General features: G+C 37.4%; 1 protein-coding gene across 2 annotated transcripts in view; it reads left to right on the forward strand.

The window, feature by feature from the left end:
* The window catches only part of ATAD2B (ATPase family AAA domain containing 2B), a 73,893-nt gene that overhangs the window by 39,053 nt on the left and 10,999 nt on the right, over nucleotides 1–23,841 (forward strand). For both annotated transcript variants that reach the window (XM_059468819.1, XM_059468820.1), the window contains exons 17-24: nucleotides 1,251–1,383; nucleotides 3,311–3,497; nucleotides 4,159–4,344; nucleotides 4,991–5,126; nucleotides 5,438–5,634; nucleotides 8,190–8,349; nucleotides 11,423–11,545; nucleotides 15,579–15,716. In XM_059468819.1, coding sequence (XP_059324802.1) covers nucleotides 1,251–1,383; nucleotides 3,311–3,497; nucleotides 4,159–4,344; nucleotides 4,991–5,126; nucleotides 5,438–5,634; nucleotides 8,190–8,349; nucleotides 11,423–11,545; nucleotides 15,579–15,716 — 1,260 coding nt within the window. The remainder of the gene's footprint in view (nucleotides 1–1,250; nucleotides 1,384–3,310; nucleotides 3,498–4,158; nucleotides 4,345–4,990; nucleotides 5,127–5,437; nucleotides 5,635–8,189; nucleotides 8,350–11,422; nucleotides 11,546–15,578; nucleotides 15,717–23,841) is intronic.

Raw genomic sequence — 23,841 nt, forward strand, 5'->3', positions numbered from 1 at the left:
ACTGCCTTGAAGGTGATTCCTTTGTCCCATGGTGGTTGTCTGGTCATGGTGATGTGGCCAGACCTGTGCCATTGCCTCTTGAAAGTCCAACAAGCCATGCAGTGGTTTGGGAATGTGAGAATAATACTTGGATCTCTCTATTTTACACTTTTCATTTCACAGCAATCCCTTTTCTTAAATGGCTGTGGCCAACTTGAGCTGCTGTTGGGATGTCTGATGGTTGTTCTGGGCAGCAGTGTGCTGCAGTGACTCTGGGCTGCTCTCAGGAATGCTGCCCATCCATTGCAGAGCATTTTCTTGCTCTGCAGTGCTCCTGCTGCACAGCTGAATCATCCCATCACTGCAGACTTCCTTCCCTGTGGAAATGAGAATGAGTGCCAGGCATAGGGCAAAAGCAACTCAGCTCCTTTCCTGGGGCAAATAAGATCTTGCAGCAGTTATTTCTTATTATCAAATCACACCAGGTAACTTTTAATCCCATTGCAGCTCTGGGAGATAATGTAGGTGATTTTCAGCTGTTACCTGGTTGTTCTGTTTTAGTGCCATATTAGTATTTTTGCAGCTTTTTGTCTCTGCAGTGTGTCTTGTGAATATGAGTCCTTGAAGTTTTTATTTTTTAAGGTCTGTACAGAAAGTGCTTCAGCTGATTGTGCTAATATATTTGCAAGGGAATTAAAATAGGTAAAGGTATAGTATATGAACATGGGCTGCATTGAACTGATTTTGATAAAAAGTAATTTGATACTCTTCAGCAGATTATCAGAAGGTGGAAAGCAATTCTTCATAAACATACATTGTCTAGGTAGTCATGCTGAGAATAATTTTAGAAGAAGTGTACCTATGAGAATTTGGACACTTGGAACAAGTAAATAATTACAAAATTCTGTGTAGTCTGAGGAATTACAAATTTTATAGCTTCATCCTTGAAAAAAACCTCTAGCTGTGAAATAAACCCAAAGGAAGCATTTTATAACAAGTTAAACTTTTTTGTATTTGAGAAGTTGTTTATCTTGATTGTTTACAAAAACTTGTAATTATGATTAGACTTCTACAGTATTTAATTTGTTTTGGTTTTTGAAGTAATAAGTCCTTATTATTCTGAAGGCTGATACTTAGACAGTTTTAACTAATTTCTTCTACATTTGAGGATTTATTATAATTGACACAAAGAAAATTGTAATATCTTGTCTTGTTTGTTGTACTTGTACTTGGAAGTGATAAAGTTCTAATTAATACATCTCTTGGAACAGATGTACCAAGTCTAATATTAGATGATAGTGAAGATGAGAATGCTTCATCAATTTTTGAGACGAGCTGTCACTCAGGATCACCAAAGAAACAGTCATCAGCTGCTATACATAAACCCTACCTTCATTTTACAATGTGAGTATTTCTCTAAATGCATATAATTAGATAGGTAAACCCAAGAGATTCTTACATCAGGAGAGCTAAAAAAGTTCTTTTGCTTTGGGGTGGCAGTGGTGTTCTGTAATGGAAACATGTACGTGCACAGACAAGAGTTTTAGATGTGGGGGTGTTCTTGGGAAAGGCCACATCCTACACACTGGAATCCGAAATGTTTTTCAATATATAGATTAAGAATAAAGATGCTAACAGTAATTTTCAATTTTAACAAACTACTTTGATTTGAAAGATTAAGAACTGAAAAGAGATGTATGTAGAAATATTTTGGAGGGGTTGTGTGCTTTTTCTTGGTTCAAAGTATGGTTGAGCTTCTGTGTATGCAGCTGTTTGGAAGCATCATGTATAATGATTGTATTCAGCATTTCTAATGTGCTTTTTTCATTGTTTTTCATAGAAAGTTTCAGGAAAACAGGAATTTAGAAAATATGTGTGAAATTTGGATGAGTGTTTCCTGTATAAATTTGACTTACTACAGTCATTAACAATAATTAAAATTTCTTAATTTTGTGTTAAGAATATTTTTAGACTACATTATGTGGTAGTTTCTGCAGGGAGTTTGCTGAATAAAGAAAATGAAGTTAGAAAAACTGTTCATTAGTGGCACTGTTTAGTAGAGCCATCTTGTGGAAAACTGCTAAATTTTTTGTGCTAAATAATGCCAGAACAGAATTTGTGGATATCTATGCTTAAAAATAAGGCTTAAAGTTCAAAAAGTTGGAGGGACATAGTTAAGTATTCTAGTGCTGAATTTAAGCTTTTGTTGCAAGGTTGGAAAGGGGTAAGACAAACCCCAAAATAACAGTATATATTTGTATGGATGTGTGTCTTTAAATGAAATAATTTCAAGACTGTGTTTATTTTTGCAAAGTATGTAAGCTTCTCTCAGTCTGTTTTCTGAGCATTTCTGATTGTTACCTGTGTGTGTAACCACCACCACCAGAACTGAAAGCCAAAGGTCAGCGATGTTCATTGCTGTCCCAAAATGTTTAACATGAAGTAATACCAGCAAGTCTTGTTCCACTGCCTGAGTTCATTGATGGGCAGATAGAAATGCCTTAATGAGAGAAAATGCAAATTCATTAAAAACTTTCTGGTTTTATAATCAGTTTTCTATAAAGGGGAAAGGCTCCTAATGGAAAAACTTAATGCATTTTTCTTCATGTATCATTTGTCCATAAAATTGGGCAAAAACACCCAAGAGAAAGAAACAAACACAAAATCCCAAAACCCCTTCTATGGGCTTAGAGGTTTTTCTCAACAACAAAGAACCAAAAAAATAAGTTTACCTTTGCAGTTTTTCTTTGAAGTATTCCTTCTATGCAGAAGTCTATTGACTAAAAGTGTCCAAATAGGCTAAAATACACAGTGCATAGTGATGTTATTCAACCCTACTTCAGGTCCTTTTCCTTAAATAAGGAAACTATTGAAATGTTCATTGGTTCTTGAAAATCTTGGGCAGCACTTGAGGGATAAAAGGATTGACCTGGGATTCTTGAGGCTACTGAGGAGATATGTAAGTAGTTAGGACTGAACTGGAATGATTAAATTGCTGTCTTTACTGGATGTTGAGTAAGTCTTTTTATATGATCAAGGAATTAGTTTTAAATAAACTGGTTATAATCAAAATTGTAATGAATTTAATATATGCATAGCTTCCCACAGATGAGTTTGAATTAAATGGTTGTGAAACCAAAGATAAGAGAAATCCTGAGTTACTGGCACCTGAAGCAGTATTCAGGGGTAGTCAGGTTAGTTGATCTTTTAGGCTGTTGTAGGAAGCTATTACCCATTACTGAAAGTCTAATGGATTCTAAATGATCTCCTATATATCCATCTGTTGATAATACTGGTGTGTTAATTGGCTGTTGGTTCTGTTCTGTTGCAGGTCAGCTTATCACCAGCCAACCTCTTACAGACCCAGATTACTGCTCTCCGGGGAAAGAGGTTCAGGTCAGACTTCGCACCTTGCTCCAGCACTATTGCACACCCTGGAAAAATTCTCTGTACACAGGCTGGACCTGCCAGCCCTTTATTCAGTCAGTGCCAAAACACCTGAAGAGTCATGTGCACAGGTGAGATTTCAGATTCCCCTGTAATGAGTCAGTTATGTAATTCTGCTTGTATCAATATAAAGGCAGCCAGCTGGAATGTAACTTTAGGTCCAGGTTTTCATAGGCTCCTTCTATTTTCCTGTTTAAAGTAAAGAGGTCTCTAGAAGGTGATGGAAAACTCTCTAGTGACTAGTGAATGTAATTACATTTTTAACCTGCCCCCTCATCACATACCTAGTGCTAAGTAAGTTTAATCTGGGTATTCAGTGCCTGATACTCATTTTATTCACTTGTGTATGGATTGGTATGCTGTGGTTCTAGGTTCATGTGCTTAGTTTTAAGTGTTTTACATTTCCAACTAGCTTTTGGTGAATATTGCATGAATTGTGAAACAGTTTAATTTTCATTTTGATTGTTCAGTCATAGCAAGTTTTTAAAACATATATATTTTTAAAACAAAGTGGTTGCTTTGTAGTCTCCTTGGCTCATTAACACAAAATAATTTAATTCTGTAGCTAAGAGTCACAAACACTTGTTTAAAAAGTCTTTAGATAATTCTGTTCTGCTGGAACATTTGTTTAGAAAATACCACACATATGAATCATTCTCTAATGTGCAAGAACTTTGTTACTCACAACTCTTGGTAACAATTAGTTGAAATACAACTGTTTCTTTTAATTAGATCTTTCGTGAAGCTCGAAGAACAGTACCAAGTGTAGTTTACATGCCTCATATTGGTGATTGGTGGGAAGCTGTCAGTGAAACTGTGAGAGCTACTTTCCTAACTTTGCTGCAAGATATACCATCTTTCTCACCTATATTTCTACTGTCTACCTCTGAGTCCATGTTTAGTGATTTGCCTGAAGAGGTAAGTTTATCATGGAAGGAGGCATTGATAGGGGGTTCTGTGCTCTTCTGAATGCTTTAATAATGTAAAATAATTTTGTTATGTAGTGGCTTTCTAACTTAATTTAAAATACGTCAGACATAAAATGTAATAATTACTGAATGTTAGTAATTTTCCTTATTGAGGGATGTATGTCCGTATTACTGATTTTCATAAGCTCCATGCCACTCTGCTGAGAAGACAAAGTTGTTCAGTATGCCAATTGTTCTTTTTGACAAATGACTCCACTATAATTAAATGCAGATTTCGTTTAAAGGCCTGACCTTGAACTTTACATTTTCTGAGGCTCTGGATAGGGGGAGGATTCCTGGTTTATTTCCTTAACATTTTCTGTGATTTCTTTTCCTCCCTTTTTACTCTCCTATTACTGCAGTGTTGGCCATTGTTAGGATCATGGGATACTGCAAGTTTCATTACTCTAGAAAATTCAGTGAGAATTACAAGTGTTTATTTTCCCTTTGCTGTGAGCACAGCTTTAGGTAGAGTTTACCATCTCCTGTCCTGTGGCTGATTTGGAAAAGTTTGTTACTAGTATTACAATATGGTCATTATTCATGTGTTTTTCAGTGGGGGCTCATTTTTCTTATGGCTTTTTTTTTTTTTTTAGCTGAAATGTATTTTCAGAATCCAGTATGAAGAGGTTTTTTATATTCAAAGACCAAGTGAAGAAGACAGATTGCGATTTTTCAAAGGCTTAATCCTTGATGAGGCAGCAATGCCCCCACCAAGAAGGAAACAGGCTGGTAAACTAAGTTACAGTAAAACCAATAATAATGTGATCCTAATGTTTTATTTTGTGTTACTTTCCTTTTTAAAGAGGTGTGGGTAATTAACAGTTAGTTTAATTACCATGTGACAGCATTAATCAGTACCCAGAATAAATTTCATAGTAACTATTAAGAGTTGTTGAAGATGGAGAGCTGTGGGGTCAAGCATGCAGTGACAGACCCACGATGCATATTGAATACATATAGTGAAATTTAGGGTGGCATCATGCAAAGAGCCACTCTGCTGTTGACGTTTCCATTGTCTGATTTCTTGTTCTTTTCCCTAGCTCTTTGTGCCCTGGAAGTTCTCCCTCTCGCCCTGCCGTGTCCTGCCCGGGAGCTGTCGGAGGCGGAGAAGCAGCGCATGGAGGACCAGGAGGAGAACACCCTGCGGGAGCTGCGCCTGTTTCTCAGGGATGTCACCAAGAGGCTGGCCACCGACAAACGCTTTAACATCTTCAGCAAACCGGTGGATATTGAAGAGGTCTTGTTTCAGTAATGTGCAAACAATGAAGTTGCAAATACTAGAAAAAGAATGCAGTTTTAAAAAAGGAAATGGTTAAATTAATTAGAAAAATAGATGTTTGATCCATGATCTGTCCAATGTAAGATTTTTAGCTGGTGGTACAGTCACAGCCTCATCGTCCATGCTGCAAGAATTTGGAACATGTTCTGTTGCCAATGACCTTTGGAAAAACCTTGTGCATTCCTGTCCATTTTATAAATGAAATGAGCATTTTAAAATGCCAACACTCCTACCCTTGTCAGTGCTTCTGAAATACTTGAAAACACAAATATAATTCTTTAATGAAAGCTTTTACAGCATTGTAATCATAGACATGATAATATTGGGAAAGTGATCTGTGTTCTGTAATGCATTCAGCATTAATAGTGTTGCTGCATAATTTCAGCAGTAGTGCTTGTGGATGCCATTAATCACAGATGGTAACACATTACAGGGCATTAACTGGTCAATTATGGACTGTACACACCTAACTGATGAGACAGTTCGATCTGCAAATCTGTTTTCAGGGGTTGCTGTATGAATAGGATTGTGTTTGTTCCGACTTTGAGATCAGATGCTGGCCCCCTGCAAGCTTTGCAGGCTTACTAACTGAAAAGAAATCCCTAATTGCTTCTGAAGAGAGAAACATCTCTTTTGGGAGACATTAAAAGATGAATATGGGACATCAGAAGACCAGCATTGTAAAAAGCAGATTTGGAGTGTAAATTCCTTGCAGGATGGAACATGCATCTTTTATGGGCTGGTGCAGTCCTCTCTTAATTTGAATTTTCCATAGTGTTCCATAGCTGACTGGTTTTGACAACCTGGTGAGCTGTTCAATGTGGCAACCTACAGTATGAGCATGGTCTCAGCAGTACCTTGGTTTAATTTGTCTTGTGAAACTGGGAGGTCCATTATTGTGGAAACTCTTCATACTTGTAGTGTAGGTAGTTCCTTTCTGTCAAGAATTTGTGGTCTAAACTTACATGAATAAGGGCACATAGAGAAATAATAAGTAACTGTCCATGTTCTGTAGATGAAGAGAATAAAAATCTGAATTTGTTATTTGAAGACTTGCCAGAACCCCGCTAATATATCACAGCACCAGAAATCAAATGTAATCCTTTTCGTCCCACCTGCTGCATTTAAGCACAGGACTAGCCTTTCTTTTTCTACAACAGCTTGTCTGCTTGACTTCCTTAAAAAATGTGTTAGGTTTATTTCACTCCTACTTGCATTGCAGAGAATGCTGCTGTGTGATAAGTCAAGAATTTCCCTGACTAAAGCAGTAGCAATATTTACAGCTTCCAGTGAAGATTTTCTCATGCTGTGCTAACAAGAAAAGGAAGCCTGTGGCTTAGCTTTCCAATCCCTGAACCAGATACCATCATGTTTCTATAAAGGGAGACAAAAAGAGAATTTTTGCCATTTTCATTTGTCAATATGAATTTCAATGTCTGTATTTAAGGAATTAGGTGACACATTGCTGTTTACTGAAGTAATACATTAATGTTATAATATATATCTATATATATATATGTAGAGAGAGAGAGAGATGTAATATATAATGTTGTAATATATATCTGCAGGCACTATATTTTAAAAAAAATCTTACAGAGTCAATATGGCTTGACCTGAATCTGTATTTAACTCTTAAGTGCTTTGACAGTGACTGTCATATCTGGACGATTTCAAAAGAAAAAAATGCAGTACTTCTTTTTGAGGCTGCCAGTGTGTTTAATTAAGTGTAATCTAAATCACACTGAAACATTGATACATTTTTTTTTCTGTGAAGTTAATAAAAAATTTATTGATTTTTTGGGTGAACTTCATTACAGCAGCTGTGCTGATGCATTTGGCTATTAAGGCTGGGACCCTTATGGTATCATGAATTATGTTAAACACTTTTTAGTGTGCTCCACTGGTTGCTGAATCTCCAGTTATGATCTAAGCTCATAGTAAACCGTGACACAAAGCTTTTTCTTTAGATTGTCTGTCTGTACAGCCAATCTAACATCTGAAATCAATAAAACCTGACTTTTCTTTGTTTAACAAGTGATTGAAGAAACTATTTAATAGAAGGTATTTAAAAGCTGATAATTTGGCTGTTAAGTTTAATGAGAACTTTACCTACAAAGTGAAAAAAAGTAGAGCTTCCCTAATATTTTTTAGGGCTTCATGTTAGATTGATGGATTTTGCCTTTTTAGTTCCATGACAGTGTTATAGCACCATAAAAATCTATAACTAAATTAGTCTAAAATGAAAAATGCATTTACATTAAGTTGTACTGCTTCAAAAGTACTGTTTAATTAATTTTGAAAGATAAATTGGTGAGCTCCTGAAGGAAAAGCAGATTTGGAAGTCTTATGTTTTTAGCCTGATAAAACTTCCATTTTTAACATAAATTTGCTTAGAAATCAAGATGTTTAGTTAATGTCTTAGAGCTAAGCATGTGGAATGAATCCAAGTATAAAGAAGTGATTGCCAGTATTCAATAGGTCCTGTGTCATTTTTGTGTGCTGTTTGTTTATAGGTTTCAGATTACCTTGAGGTTATCAAAGAGCCAATGGACCTCTCAACAGTAATAACCAAAATTGATAAACACAACTACTTAACAGCCAAGGATTTTCTAACAGACATTGACCTGATCTGCAGCAATGCATTGGAGTACAATCCAGACAAAGATCCTGGAGGTAAGAACCTACTTCTTTTTGGCCTACCTAGACCTGAAAGCCTGGTACTTAATTCCATATTCTGTTGCTATCCAGGCATTTAGATAAGCTGCATGCTTTGTGATAATTAGGTTAAGCAAGTCCTAAGGGTCTGTGCTTTTAGTATTCTAAGGCGTGGAGTGCACTGGGGACATTAGAAGAGCAGGAAAACTGCAGCATTCAGAGCTGTTTTCTAATAAATTATGTTTCATAGTTTCCTTTCAAATTTGATAGCTCCTTTTGGGTATCTAGATTTTTATAGGCAACAAAACCCCACCATAATTTGGAGAATCCACGCACAATCTGGTGGTGGCCTGCTGTATTTCCATGTCAGCTTAGAACATGAAATTCATACACAGAAATCAAAATCTTCATATTTGGGGATAGAAATAAAACAGGGTAAATCACCAGGCAAGGAAGTGAGTTGCAGCTGATTAGGAGAGATTAGACAGTATTGTCTTGACAAAGTGTGATGGGATGCTTTCAATTAAAAAGGAATTTGTAGGCTGAAATGCATGTAAAAGCTGTTCACACTGCAAACTAAGGATAGAAGATCTTGTGTGCTCTTTGCTAGGGCTGTCTTACAGTGCACATTGCCAAAAGAAAGCCTTTCAGCTGGCAGCTTCAAGAGTCATCAACACAAAGCACCCTTTTAATGTAGAGTTAATATGTGTGGTACTTGGAGATCAGGGTCCATCTACAAATGTAGTCCAATGTGTTAGAAAGTTTTTCATGACGTCTTGTGAAATTGCTTTTGCAGGTTAAAGCCTGATTTTTCTGTATTTTTGTTTTCAAATTTTTGGTTTTGTGAGGCATTTTTCAAGTGTCTCATGTGTGGACCAGATACAGTATAGTCTGCTGTACTGTACAGTCTGCTATAGATTGCCTTTTGAACCCAGTTCATATTTGTAGAAGATTCACTTTATTTCTTCAGTTTATGATGCACTATTTTCTTTCAACTAGAAAAGTCCATTTCTTTTGTGTTCTTGATAACACACTTTTGAGGACTTCTAATGTGCAGTTGATGTGAACTAATTAAAGCCCTTGATGGGCACCTGGCATTCAGAGTTTATCTGAAAAGAACCTGTTTAGGGATATTTTGATTTTCCTTGCTGTCAGAACTGAACTGGGAGAAATTGATCTGGCTCTTTCTAGGCTCAGTTTTGGATAGGAGGCAATGAAAAATTGTTCTGTCCTCTGCTGTTAACTGCTCTTCTGGCATGCAGGATTTTTTGGGCTGTTGTGTGAACACACCTAAAACAGCACATTATGGCTGTTCAGAGGAAGCATTCCATGCATTCAGATGCATTCATTAAATGAATATTAATCTATAAATGTTCACATTCTTTAAAGCTGGACATACCTGCTTGCTTGTGCTTGCAGAAAACTCACACTGTACCTTCTTTTGTCCTGTTGTTAAGTTGGAAAAGCAAAGGGCTGACCAGACTGGCTGATTTTATCTGCAGTCTGGATATCAAAAACTGGCTGCTTGGGATTTTTTTTTCCTGGTACTTTGCTGTAAAATTTCAGACAGGTTCTGTAGTGAGACAGGTTGGGGTTTTCTTGCTCCTTTGTTTGACTGGGAAATGTTTTTGAAGGCACGGGAACATAACCGCTGTATGTTGGACATGAGTGTTTGCCTCACTGAAGCACTGTCTGGGGGAAAGCCTTGCCCAGCACAGGGTTAGAGGAAGGTAGTGGTTCAAAACACCTCAATTTGATTCCTTTTTATTTCTCTCCCCTCCCATCCCTTCCTCCTTTGCAAGGGCTTCTTAAAATTTATTATCTGACCAAAAGTTTCAAGTTTAATATTTCAGAATTACATCTGGTACTAATGCAGTGTGGGTTTTTTTGTGATCATAAAACATAATGCTTCACAGATATGTGGGCAAAACCTTCCAACATTTAGTGGATTTAATGGGCAGTAGTTCTCCCCAGAAAATGTTGGACTCTTTTGAGCTAGATACTGGATAGTCTCTTTCACTCAACAGTTTTTCCAGCTGTAAAACCTGCTGTTTCTAGAATTACAAATATTGTGAAATAAGTATTTAGTGATATTCTTAATTGTTGTCTTTAAGGATTATTAAAACATTAAATCTGCTGGTTGTAGAATATGTTCTAGCCATTAATGTTGATGGTTACTGTTGAAGTACCTGCAACAGCTGGAAAAAGTAATTCAGTATGGATGGATTGACAAATTAAATATGTTTGTACTGAAGTTGAACAATGACTGTTTTAGATTTCATTGAAAACCTGTGTTCTAGATGTCAATTTTCTCTGCATATGGGCTTAGTTATTAAGTTATGATTACTTTTCAAATTTCAGTGGTGGAATAATTTGTTTTGTGTGTTTCAAAGGTAGGGGAACTGGTCTGGTTTTTCCTGAGTTTCATTTAGGCTTCCAGCGTGGGCAATTTGTTCTGTTCCCCAAATAGGCCTGAAAATGTAGCACACTCAAGGCTTGTTTCTTGCCCTTTTTTTAAAAAAATGAATTTAAATGAGAAACAGCTATTCAATGTAAGGATTAAAATAATGTGTTTTAGCACAATTTTGATCAGTTGTTAAATAATAATTAAGCAATAACTTCACGTTAAAGAAAAAAACAACAGGGAAGGAATGTAAGTGAGCCAGGTCTACCTTACAGATGCAGATGATGTCCAGTGTGATTGTGTAGGCAGTATAACTGTGACTATTACTAGACCCCAGAGGGTAAATTAATTCTTGGACAAGTCTCCTGTTACTTTGTGACTCTTTGCACTCCACTCCATTATACTGTGTAGATCTGCCTGTGGCAAGTTGATTTAGGTGTGTTCATCATTCACTGTTTACATTTGTTTATAGTTGCCACCATGGATTAAAGTACCAGTTTATACTTCTATATCTCTTCAGTAGCTGGGTTGTGATTTTTGAGTGATATTGATTAATCTGCATTTTCAGGCATCTGTAATTTTTCCCACTTACTTCTGTTTGTATCAGTGTTGTAATATGCAATACAAACCAATGTAGAAATGCTAAGGAATTTTTGTGATAAAAAAGTGTGCTGTCCTGTTTTCTAGATAAAATAATTAGACACAGAGCATGTACTTTGAAGGACACTGCTCATGCTATCATTGCTGCTGAACTGGATCCAGAATTTAATAAGATGTGTGAAGAAATCAAGGAAGCAAGAAGAAAAAGAGGTATGTTTAACTTCAGTTATGATAACACAACACACATAGAGACCCTCTACAGACAGGTAGGAATGGGCTCATGTTCACAAGCCCTGGGCCTTGTGGGGGGCTTCAGCCACCCCAGTATGTGTTGAAGGGACAACACAAAGGGCAAAAGCAATTCAGGAGGTTTCTAGAATGAGTAGAGGACACCTTCCTTCTCCAAGTCGTAGAGGAGATACCAAGAAGAGATGCTGTGCTGGGCTTTTTTCTCACCAACAAGGAGGGGAATGTGAACCTCAAGAGCAGCTCGGTTTTACTGACCATGAAGTGGAGGGGTTGGAGATCCTGAGGGCAGCAAGAGGCATGCACAGCAAAATTCAGTACCTTGGACTAAAGGAGAGCAGGCTTCAGGGATCTACTTGGTAGAGTCCCACGGGATAAAGCTCTGGAGGGAAGAAGGGCCCAGGACAGCTGGTTAATACTCAAGGATTGCCTCCTCCAAAATCGGGAGTGATGTTTCCCAAAAAAGAGAAGGTTAGGTGAACACATTAGGAGGCCTGTGTGGATGAACAAGTTGATGGTGGATGAACTTAAACACAAAAGGAAGGCCTGCAGAGAGTGGAAACAGAAAAAGGTAGCCTGGGAAGACTGCAGAGGAATTGAGCAGCCTGGGATCAAGTTAGGAAAGCTAAAGCCCTGAGAGAATTCAACCTGGCCAGGGACAAGGGCAACAGGAAAAGCTTCTGTATGTATATAGGATAGAATTTACAGGTCTCCATACAAAAATTTATATTTAATGTGAAATAATGAATGCATGTCAGATTCAGACAGTGCAGGTTAAAGGGTGAGTGACCTTGAAACCCCTCCACATTTTTCCTGTTTTGTGAACTGATCTGATAGGACATCATCATCCTTTCCAGAAGAAGGATGCATTGCCTATTCTTACAGACAGTACTACAGAACCTGGTGAACAAGTAAATGCTAAGGTTGCTATACTAACTTCTGATGTGGATGTGGTGGAACCAGAGCTGTGTTCTGAAAGTGCCTGTAGTAAAATATAATAAGAATTATGGTAAGGGAGAGCAGCCTTTAAGCCACTGGACTTTTAGTTCACCTTGGCCTGTGTACAAGTGTCGTTTTGGAGGTAGCATATTGATTCTTTTGGTTAAGAAACAACCCTTGTAAGTCTGTGTACAGCCTCTAAGTGGCCAGGAAAAGTTATCAAAAGTCCAAACATACTCCTGGTGTGGCAGCAGTGATCAGTTTACATAAAAAGAGTATACCTCCATGGAAAAGTTTTAAACTTTTGAAAGTTGAAAAAGGTTGAAAATCACTGAACTATAACATTAGAGCAAAATTTCATGCTGATTTAGGGATCACTGATTTCAATAATTCTAGCTTTACCTTGGCAAGTTGTTTCCTGCTTTGGTAAAAAGCTCCATTATTTGATTTCTAGGTTGAATTGGCTGGTCTTACCTTTCAGCTGCTGATTCTTGAAATACTTCTGTTGGTAGATTGAAGACCCTTTATTAATAATCTTCTTTGAACTATGCAAGTATCTATAGGCTTTCTCTCCTTCAGATTAAAACAGATAGAATTCTTTGTATTTTCCTATTCAGTCATGCGTGTTTTTGTCTAATTTTGTGCAAGCTTCCAATGTGTGTCTTGAATTGTGGATAAATGAACCAATTGTAATTCACTGTGGCTGTAAAACAGAGCTAATATAATGCCTTCATTTCTCCTCTGTACTTTTCTATTAGAACTACAAGAATATTCACAATTCTGGCCACAGCATCATGCTGTGAGCTGTGCTCAGTTAATTATCCAAGTCCCCATGACTGTTAAAGGTTATTGCTTCCGAGGTTAAAGTAAATGTTTGTAAGAGCTCTTTGTTACAGAGAATGACTCTATGGCTTGTAGTCCTTTCTTGCAAGTTTGCAAGAACTGGAATGCTGCCCTCCTTTTTGTGGCAGTGGCCCAGTAATAGATATTTCTGGAGACAAAGCCTGCAAACTCTGTTGAAAGAAGGGCAGTGTCTTAAGTCATATTTAAGGCTGATGGCATCATGCAGTGAACTTGTTAAATCAGAAAAAGCAGGTACCATTGGTGTGAGAGGGCCTTGAGGTACAGGTACATGATGAGCAGCACTGGTTTGTGGGACAAAACTCACAGATGGGAATGGGCAGGATTCAAAGTGTATTCAGTACATTGGCATGGAAACCATTACAGTGTCACAGGTACCTGCAGGTGACTCTTAAAGATGCTTGTGCTTCTGGCCCACACTTGGTGGTTTCAGTGACAGCTGAGCTCTGCACTCGGTCCAGCTGTACAACGTGCAAGGCTAAGATCATTGACTGGGTTAGAAAGGAGTGCTAACCAAAGCAAGCCCAAAAGACTTGGAATGCATGGAAGAAGCTGTGTTAGATGAACTGTTTATGGACAGAGGAAAATGTATCAAGCTCCAAGAGTCTGAGGAAGCCTCCTGCTGGGAGGCAGTCACAAGGCATCCGGAGTTGTGTGAAAAGGTTATGGTGGTGCAGAGCACCTGGATGATGGCACTTCAGGAGTATAGTCTTGGCACTGGTCCTTGTAGTGGATGGAAAGGATGTGAATGCTGATCAGTTCTGCCATTATTCTCATTTTGCTGTAAAGAACAGCGTCAGCAAGACATCAGATTAGGTCAATCCCAGTGCATCTGCTTGTCTAGGCTTTGAATGTACCTTGTTTCGGAGCAGTTTGGGCATGGGATGAAAAAAGCTAAAAAGCTTCATATCCATTTTCTTCAGTTTCGTCAGCAAGTTACTTAGCAATCTTTTGTAGTTGGAAAGTATGTTCTACATGGCTTTTTTGGGGGGTGTGGGGTTGTGGTTGTTTTTGGGGTTTTTTCCTTTTTTTTTTTTGCTTTGTTTTGTTTTGTTCTCCACACATCTGTCACTTTTACTTAGTACTCCGGTGACCAGATTCAAAAATACTGCACATAAACTGTACAATAAAATCAGCATGTAGAAGTCAAACTAGAATTTCTTGTTCCTCTGTTACTGAAATGAGGTGCTATTGTTGAAAAATGTTAAGCCTAAGGACAGCAAGTTTTAAGTTGGTAAATAAGAACCAACTGTCTATATCTTAGACTATTGGAATTTGCAACTACTTGTGGAAACCAGCTAATAAAAAGGTAGAAGTGATTGTTGTTTTGAGTAATGAAATATGTTTGATATGCAGTTTAAAATTTTTATAATAGTACCTAGAAACCTATGCTGTAATTATTAATTGTGAGATGAGAGATTCTGTGTCAGTATTTTAATTTCTGCATCCATCAGTTTTGGAGCTTATTTTCAGCTCTTGATCACTTGGTTCTGGTTTCTATTAGAGATGTGTTATAACATTTTGAAGACCATTTTAGTGGATGGATGGGAAATTCTAGTTCACAAATACAGAACTTCAGCTATTCATTTATGTCTTTAAAATGTGCTTAACCAATATGAAAGTTTGCTTTTTTAGAATTTAATTAAAAAACCTATGAAGCAGTAGAAGCTATGAGATGAAGTTATATTACAGGAAGCAAACCACGCTTTTTGTTAAAAGCAGAATTGCATTTTCTTAATTTAAGAGCTCATATTGACTCTGAAATGGATCCATTTTACATAACACAGATGACAGTGACAATACAAGGTTCTTATTCAGATACTCTTTTTGATACAGCATACAATGCTGTTCTGAATTGCCACTTATTTTAAAACTGTTTAAAATAAGGAAAAGATTGAAATGGTCAGTAAGAATTTGCATGTAGAGGAAATATGAATAGAAGGGTCAATCTTCTGGGACCAGTGGCAGTCACATTTTTCTAATCCATCAGAGCTGACAGTTTAAGACCATGCAACCAGTAAGTTGTTTTGTCAGCAGAAACCAAAATATTCTTGATGCAAATCTTTATTTTGAATGTCCAGCTAAACGTTAATGGATGTATTCCTATTGCAGTATGGTGTTCCAAGTTTCTTCTTTGATTCAGTAGATTCCTGCATCTTGGTTTATTTAAATAGGTATGGTTGTCTTTTGCGTGCAGGCTTCTCAGTGCCAGCAGAACAGGTAAATCCTCATGGTTCCACTGTACGGAAAACAGAAGCCAGAGTTGAAGAAGCATTTCGGAGCAAGCAAAAACCCACCATGGCTGTGTGGCCCAACTCTGCAAATAAATGTGCTTGTAAGTACCTTGGGTGACAACTGTGCGAAATTAGAGGTCCTTTCAATGCCAGACATTGGAAATGTGTCTCTACTGCTGCTTACTGATTATTTCCAGAAGTAATTTTAGGCATAAAACACATGGAACTAAGAAATGCTCCTTCTAGGAGTACATAAAATCCCTGCCCAAGAAGTTGTAAAGAAGCAGGATTTCTGGTTTTGTGATAAAGAATAGTTATTTTTCTAATGCAGCATGAGTATTTTGCATTTTTTGTTGTAAAACACGGTTTTCAGTATAAGACAACTCGGATCCAAGAACACTTTTCGGTGGTTTGATGAGTTTTCAGGTTTGTTTACTGTGTGTGTTAGCAGATAAATACCTCCACACTGCTTAATAGTTTCTCACCTGCACTGCATTGAGTTCCTGCCTTCAATACATTCAGCGTCATGCTGAAAGCTAGAGAGGAGATCGCAAATTTAACTGTATTTTCCTTTATGGCAATGGTTTTCAACAGTCAGTAACCATTACTGGAGGATGTTAAGATACACTTCCTGGAGCCTACTGAATTAATCCAGTTAAGTGATCAGAGTCTCTAGGATTGTGAGGTGTTATTGGGTAATCAGAGGCACTGCTAATTATTTTCAAGAGGTAAGTTGATTAGAACAGGTGAACACATAGCAGATATTTTCATTATAAAGGAAATAAAGGCTATGAGAGGCAGTTAGTATGGGAGTATACTAATGGTTGCACCTGGCTTTACTGCTGAAGATATGGAGTCCAATATTAATATATTATTAGTAGCATTATCAATTATTGCTGATTGATAGCAAACTGATGGAAGCGGTCAGATTTTCATTTTGGTCTTGTGTGCTTCTCCTTCATGGTGCTTTTCCTTGATGAGAAATCCTTTTCTAGGCATGGTGATAACTGCCCAGAGATGAACATTGTTTATATATGAATGATAGTGTTGATGTCAAATGGTTTAATTAATTAGAGGTGTATGATTTTATTTCCCGAAGCTGTAATTTCTTCCGTTAAAGGAATTAAAGTCAATCGTACAGAATTATGGTTAGAATAAATTGTTATATAATAAATTGATGATGTGGATCCAAGCTGTTCTTTATTCATTTGGCAGCTCGTGCAAAGCAGAGAGTGTAGGGAAGGGATTCCCAATTAATTTTTTTTAATTTCCTGTGAAGTCCAGGATAGAGCTTTTCCCTCTGGCTGCCCTGCAGAGCACTTTGCTGGCTGTGCATGCTGAGCAGCAGACAGTGGGGTTTATAGACCTCCAAGCTGGACATCCCTTGGGAAGGGGCAGAGCAGCCCTTGCTGGTGACTCGCATCCAAAGCAGCTCCGGTACCTCTCTCGCTTCCCCTCTGTTGTGCAGGCTGCAGCAGTTGTTTGAAAACTCCAGCCATCAGCTGCAGGAAATTGCCAGTGTCTCTGTGCAAACAACAGAGTTACTGTTAAGGCACTGATCCTGTTGGTATTTTCATGATCTAGCTTGGAAGGCAAGAAAAATTGAAGCTTAGTGGTTTTTGGGTCTACGATCAAATGAAAATCTGCCTTTTAAGGCTGAGTCCAGGAAAGGTAACTAGTCCAGGAGGGATGTGATGCATCTAGTAATCAAGAGAAAGAACCAGGAATTGATGAGCAATCAGAAATCTGCAGAAAGGATTCAAGTAGTACACGGGCACTCTTGAAGATTGATGTGGTCAGTTCAGCAGAGACTAAAAATGAGGAAGAGAAATGGTCTTAAAAGGGTATTTGGAGGATAAGCTAGAAAAGGGTGAGAGCAGAACTGAGCAGATTGTGGGGAGCTCAAATAGCAGAAAATGAAACTCCAGATTGTGATTGTTTAAATGGAAGAAGTTTGGAGAAGGGATTTCTGAAGAGGGATTATTTTAGGGGGAGAGTGGAATTTTTTTATGATCATGAAATAGTATTTTTTAAAAAACTAAAATGTATTGCACAATCAGAGTAACAAGAAAAATTATGAAGTATTTTATTTAAACAGGATAAAACCATACTTTTCAATAATTCTGAAAATAATTGCATGTTTTCTGCTGTTCGAAATTGAAGTAATGTTTTCCCTTAGAAGAATCTAGAGAAAGAATGACCGATCATAACTTTATTTTCCTGATCAGTTGTTACTATTTTTAAGGGCTTTGTTTTACAGTATTTTAGAAAAGAGCTGCACAAAGGTTAATTCAGATGACAAACTTGAGAACTCTAAAAGAAATTATTATCAAATATCTTCTCTAAAAACAGAGAGGACTGCAGACAGTGCAGCAGCCTTGCCAAATTTAGGGTCCTGCTCAGGGCTAGTACAGTAGAGAGTGAGAGTTGGATTAATATTTGTTGGTTTGTTTTCTGAAGTTTTATATTTTGTATAAAAAATTATATAGTTTTTTAGTTACCTGTTATTTTGTGATTTATTTCATTTTTCTGATGTATTTTAGATAATTTAGGTATTTTGTTAATTTGATTGGACCAGATGGGCTGTTGGAAATGTGGTAAATAAGTAATTTTTCTGTTTGAAGGCATAGTGATACACATTCCTGAGTTACATTTCATCTGCAACTCCCATTTCCCTTGTTGAAGGTACAGCTGTGTGGATTGTGTCTCACAGTATAGATGAGTTTTAAAAGTATTGAATTACTAGAAGTTGCTGAAAACCTATTTGGAGAAGTTCTGCCACAATTTAAAATATTTCCATTATCGACTGTGTATTTTGAGGAAAGTGCAAGTATTCTGGTGGGAACTTGGAATGGGACAGATGTCAGAAGGCTGATATAAATAATTTTATGATTATAGAATCACAAAATTACAGTGCTTGGAGGGAACCTCTGGAGATGTTCTAGTCTAGCTCCCCTCAGAACTGGTTGCTCAAGGCTTTGTCCAATTGTGTTTTGAAAATCTCCAAGAATGAAGGCTCGGTGTCATGCCTGAGGAACCTCTTGTAGTGCTTGGATACAAACAATAAATTCTTTTTCTTAATTTTGAGTGTCTTGTATTTCGGTCTGTGCCCATTGGCTCTTGTCACTGGGCACTGCTGGGAAGAGTTCTTACTTTGCCTTTTTATGGAGCTGTGTGGAAAAGGAAACTACCAGCAGTGTGCAGTTCAGTGTGTTTGCTAAATTAAATGCTTTAGATACATGTTAGCTCAGAAAGCATTAGCATCTCTTGAATCATTGGGATCCTGTATAATAAAACTGTATCCAGCTGCTCCGTCTTGCCAGTAGATGGGGCATGGTACCTACCATTTTACTGTCTTGCACTTGCTTCCTTTAGTGTTACATATAGATAAACTCTGTGGGGAAGATTTGGCTTTGCATTCTTATCTTTTTTTTGCAGCATTTAATGATAATATATTGTAGTGATAGACTGCAGATTTTATGTTTTCTTCATAGAGAAGATGTTTTTTATGCCATATGATGAATATCATAACTGTGAAAATGGCATTTGGAGCAAATAAAGAAAATTTAAATCCTTTGTGCTATGCAAACTATTAAAAATACAAGTTTTATATGAAATTCATTTTATGAAATATGAAGTAAACACCCTGCTAACTTTTCCCAGTAATTTAAGTGATTAGTGGGCTCTCTAGAAAGGGCTGTAGGGAAACCAAGCAAGGATCTAAAAAACTATGGCAGAAAACATTGTTTTGAAATAAGTAATATTTTCTTTGCCTTTTTGTGTTGGATTTTTTTGGTTCATTGGTTTTTGGTTTGCTCTTTTTCACCCCCAAATGGGTGATCTTTGCTGTCCTGTGGAACACTTTGTTTCTGCTTTATAATGGAAAGACTTTTGTCTTGTCTCGAGATTTTAAAAAAAAAGATTTTTAGAAAGAAAAGGTCTTTCATTTACAGTCTTTCTCAGAAACTGTTTTGTTCTCAGTCTTTGTCCGATTTTCATCTGTTTAGTGTCTCTTCTTTGACCTTTCTGTGACAGTGGTGTCAGTGATTGCTGTACTTTAGGCTTCTGGGACTGCAGCAGTGCCTTATCAAAGGACATGGCAGACCAGATGCCATATGGTTTTGATCTTTGGAACTATTTTCTCCTTTTGGTGTGGCTCTGAGTTTGGATTCAAGAATTGGATATTAGCAAATTAACAGTCATTCAGATGCTAACATGAAAATCTTAGTGGCTGCTGTTTTGTCACTTACCCTGTATTTGCTACTGTTTAGTTTTCTCCTCCTGCTTTCCAGATTTGACTTGGATTAATTCTCACTTGAGACAGAGGCAAGTGCTGTTACTTGATAAGCACCACCCAAAAAGATTTTCTGGAATGTGAGGATATCTTTACTCAGAGCTGGGACAACTGTCTCTTTTTGTCTCTCTGTCATTTTGTTTTGGGTAGCGTAGGAGTTGGTATTCTGGTTTGGAGTGGTTTGATGTCTTGTGCTGCCTTCAACCAGATGCTTTAAAAGAAAGTTTCAAACATTTGAGGAATAATAATTTTCATGCCTGATTTTGAAGGAAATACCAATGTAGCTGATGATTCCAGGTTGGTTAACAGTTCTTTAAAACCCCATAGGCTTTTAAATTCTTCTAATTTAAAATATAATTTAGTGAATTTGTGGGAGTTCTAATAAATCTTGACTGCCTGTTCTTTTTAGAGATCCCATCAAACTTTTGAACTCAGTGATATCTAGTGACAAAGAAATTTTCTTTCATCACTATTAAAAACCTGCCTATTGAATTAATCAAGTGTCTTTTTTCTCTGACAGAGGGCTAAGTGGGTTCTACAATTTACCTGATCAGAGAGTGACTTTTTTATATTCTCTTGTTTTCATCTTTATAACTGAGTAATGCAAGATGGCTCAGCCTCTTTTAAGGTTTCCTTGAAAGCATTATCATCACCTTTCTTGTAAACATGGTAAAACCATCTTCTGAAGTAGTTTGAAGTTTTTTTTTCCCTCTAAGTGGTATGCACAAGTGATGTCATAAAAACAGTTTCCAGACCAGATAGATCCCTTCCTTCCTCCCTTCTGAAAACTGTGACAATGTTTGCTTTAAATTGTTTTAAGACACAGTGTTTCTGTCTGCAGACGTAGTGGATTTTCTTGGGATTATTGTCCATTTATTAACTTCAGATTTTGCCTTCTTGACAGAGAAACCACCCAGTAGCCATGATTCTTTCTTGTGTTTATTCATGGCTCTCTTGCAGCAGGAAGTTGTCATTCAGTTCTTAAGAGCTAGCTGAAGGTACCAAGGATGTGTATAGCTGCACTAGTTGCTATTGTACAGAGCAGAGGGGAAATAAGCAGATCTACAGAGATGAAAAGTCTAAAAATTATCTCCACAGATGACATATAATCTGATTGTCTTTTCTCTTTTGACTTCATTTGCCTTTTTAATTTTCCAGCATGACAGTCTTGCCATGTATTTTGCTAATATAATTACTCTGGTTTCATGTAAATTATATTTTTATCTTGGTTTCCCAAGAAAATCATACCTGTGCTCTCTGTCCATCTCTGCTCCCCTAATAACTTCTAAATCATTTAGTAGAGTTCAGATAGATTTGACAGAAGCTAAGAGCTGAAAGATTAGATTCCTGCAAGTTTTGTGAAAATTGGTAGCTGGAAAAATGCATGTGTCTACTGCAGGAAAAGGAGGTAGATTTAAAATGGTATTTGAGCAGGTAAAACCTGGTATTGACCAGGCATGGCATGCACACCTCAGACATGGAGTGTGTCCTGTGTCCTGTTCAGCTGGGGTGGGGAGGAATTGGAGACACTGGGATAGTTCCATGAGAAACCCTGGGAAGAGCTTGAGTGGAGAACATAATTGGGAATGGTAGGGGAAAGCAGTTGACTGGGGAAGAAAATACTGGGAATGTTGCAGTCAAGTTTGGTTTTTACTTATTTCAACTCCTCCTTATGAAACTTGACTTCTCCGTGTTGAGTAGAAACGTCCAGATTCTTCAAGTATTTGCTTACAAAACATAAGCTGTTATATAAGGTGATAAAAATCATAAATATGTGAATTTGTTGCATGCAGTTCTTTTCATGTGTTTGTCAGTTCTGTGCCTTGAGTGCGCTCCATCTAGGTGAAGAAAATGACACCTATTAGGGGTTGGTTCTTCTGTCACTTTAAGGTGGTCAAACTGCAGGTCACTACTAAAGAGGCTGTCTTGCCTTGTTGCTGGTGGCATATTCCCACCGTGTTCCCTGTGCCAGCATTGTCATTCATGAGTTGGAAAGCTTAACCAAAGATGTTAAAAACTAAGCCAGAAAAAACCCCAACAACCTAATGTTTCAGATGGATTTAGTTCCCTTATCTGTTTTACTGCAGGAACAGTAGTGCCGGCACAAATGAGGCAGTGGAAATGCTATAGCTGGCTTTGGAGGGAGAAATGGCTTTGTTAGTGGAAGCTGGCACCTCACTTTGCTTTTTAAGCCATTGTGGAACTGTGATCTGTTCTTTCTTGCTGCTTATCTCTGACTGCAGTTTGGGACTTTGTGAGTAGAAACTCCAGAGACTTTCAAGTGGACTATTTAGTGCCTCTTGGTAAGGAATGTGGAGCTACTGGAGCTAAATTACTCTGTCAGGTACATAGATATCCTGGATGCTGTATAAGAGAGTGTAAGTTGCTGGTTATAAGTGATTTCTCAAGGCTTTGAGTTACTTTACACATCAGAAAGGTGTTGAGGGTTTTGATCATGGAAGAAAAACTTAAAACACGTGAATTGCTTTAAGTGGTTCTTGATAGTGCAGACTAAAAATCTAGATCCATGGTGATCTTCCTTGCCGTGAGAATCTTCTTTGGGTTTTAATCCCCAGGAATTCTTCATGAAATACAGTAACAACAGAGAAATTACTGTTTGATGGATGTCAGTTTTATCATTTACTGACAGAGGATTCACATTCTCTGATGGATTTTAAGCAGTGTGGAAGCATGGAAGGGTCTTCTCTGCAGCATGAAGTGAACTTGTTAGCCTTGAATACTGTGCTGCACTCATGGTACTGTAGTAGTAGTCAAACTAAAAAAATTTCAAGAGAAAGATCTCTGCTGCATCTTGTTAGAGTTCTTCCACATTGAGAGAAGCAGACTTGCTTGTTAATAATTGACAGTCCTTGAATAATCTAATTATGCCTGCTTTCTTTTCCACTGTTAATTTTATTTCTCTGTAGTCTACAGTTCTGTCACTGTACTGCTGGATTTGGGGGACAGCAACAGTGCATACCTCAGCTCTGAAACTTCTGTACTATTTACCCATTTTTTTAAGATCTCTTTTCCCGAGACCGTAAACAGAAAGGTCACCGTTACCTCTGGGTCTTGCAGAAATGCTTTGGAAAACTGGGAAGGAATTTAATTTTTTTGTGTCGTATTTTTTAGGATGTTTTTAGTTTTGGAGTTTTTTTTGTACTATTTCTGTTCTTTAATAGCCAAGAACAGTGCTCTGCTCTGGACAGGGCTGGTACTTATGTCACCAGATGATGTTGTTATTACTTAGTGTATCTGACTGGAGAATCTCCAAGCAGCACCTGTCAGTGGGTAAGAATTCAGAATTTCTGAAAGTCTGCTACAGGTTTCATTTTACTTAACTTCATCTAGAGGACTAGTCCTTCTGAAGTAAGGACATTGCAGAATTTATTTTTAATCATACCTAGGAGAAATGCTGTCTGCCTTGTTCATGGGTCTTTCAGATGACTCTGAAATTGTCTTAACATGGGAATGGAAGAATTGACGAACCTCATACTGCTTAACAAAATGTACAATAAATCTCTATTCAGTGATTAATTGCATTGTATTGCATAGCACTTAAAAATACTGTCTACATAGATTGTGCATGTTAGGAAAAAAAGAGCAGGCAAAATGTAGTTTTGATACCAACTTCATGTGAACCTGAGTAAAATGTTAGGTGTGACTTGTGGTCAGGCGGATATTTATTATTAAAAATGCTTAGTAGTGATTTGCGAAAGAGCAAACCAGACAGAAGCTCGCACTAAAATTAAGATCCCTTTGGCAAATCTGTAGAGGTTATGTGAAGATTATAGAGTGAATAGTTGGCCAATTTAGAAGGCAAGTGAATGTATTCATGTGTGAATAATTACTATTATAATAGTTTGAGTTAGAGAAACTCAGTTCTATAAAGCAGGATTCTTCTGACAATAGTATTTCCACTGCCTCTGGCA

Source organism: Ammospiza nelsoni, chromosome 3 (genome assembly GCF_027579445.1).
Source record: "Ammospiza nelsoni isolate bAmmNel1 chromosome 3, bAmmNel1.pri, whole genome shotgun sequence".
NCBI classification, from domain to species: Eukaryota; Metazoa; Chordata; class Aves; order Passeriformes; family Passerellidae; genus Ammospiza; species Ammospiza nelsoni.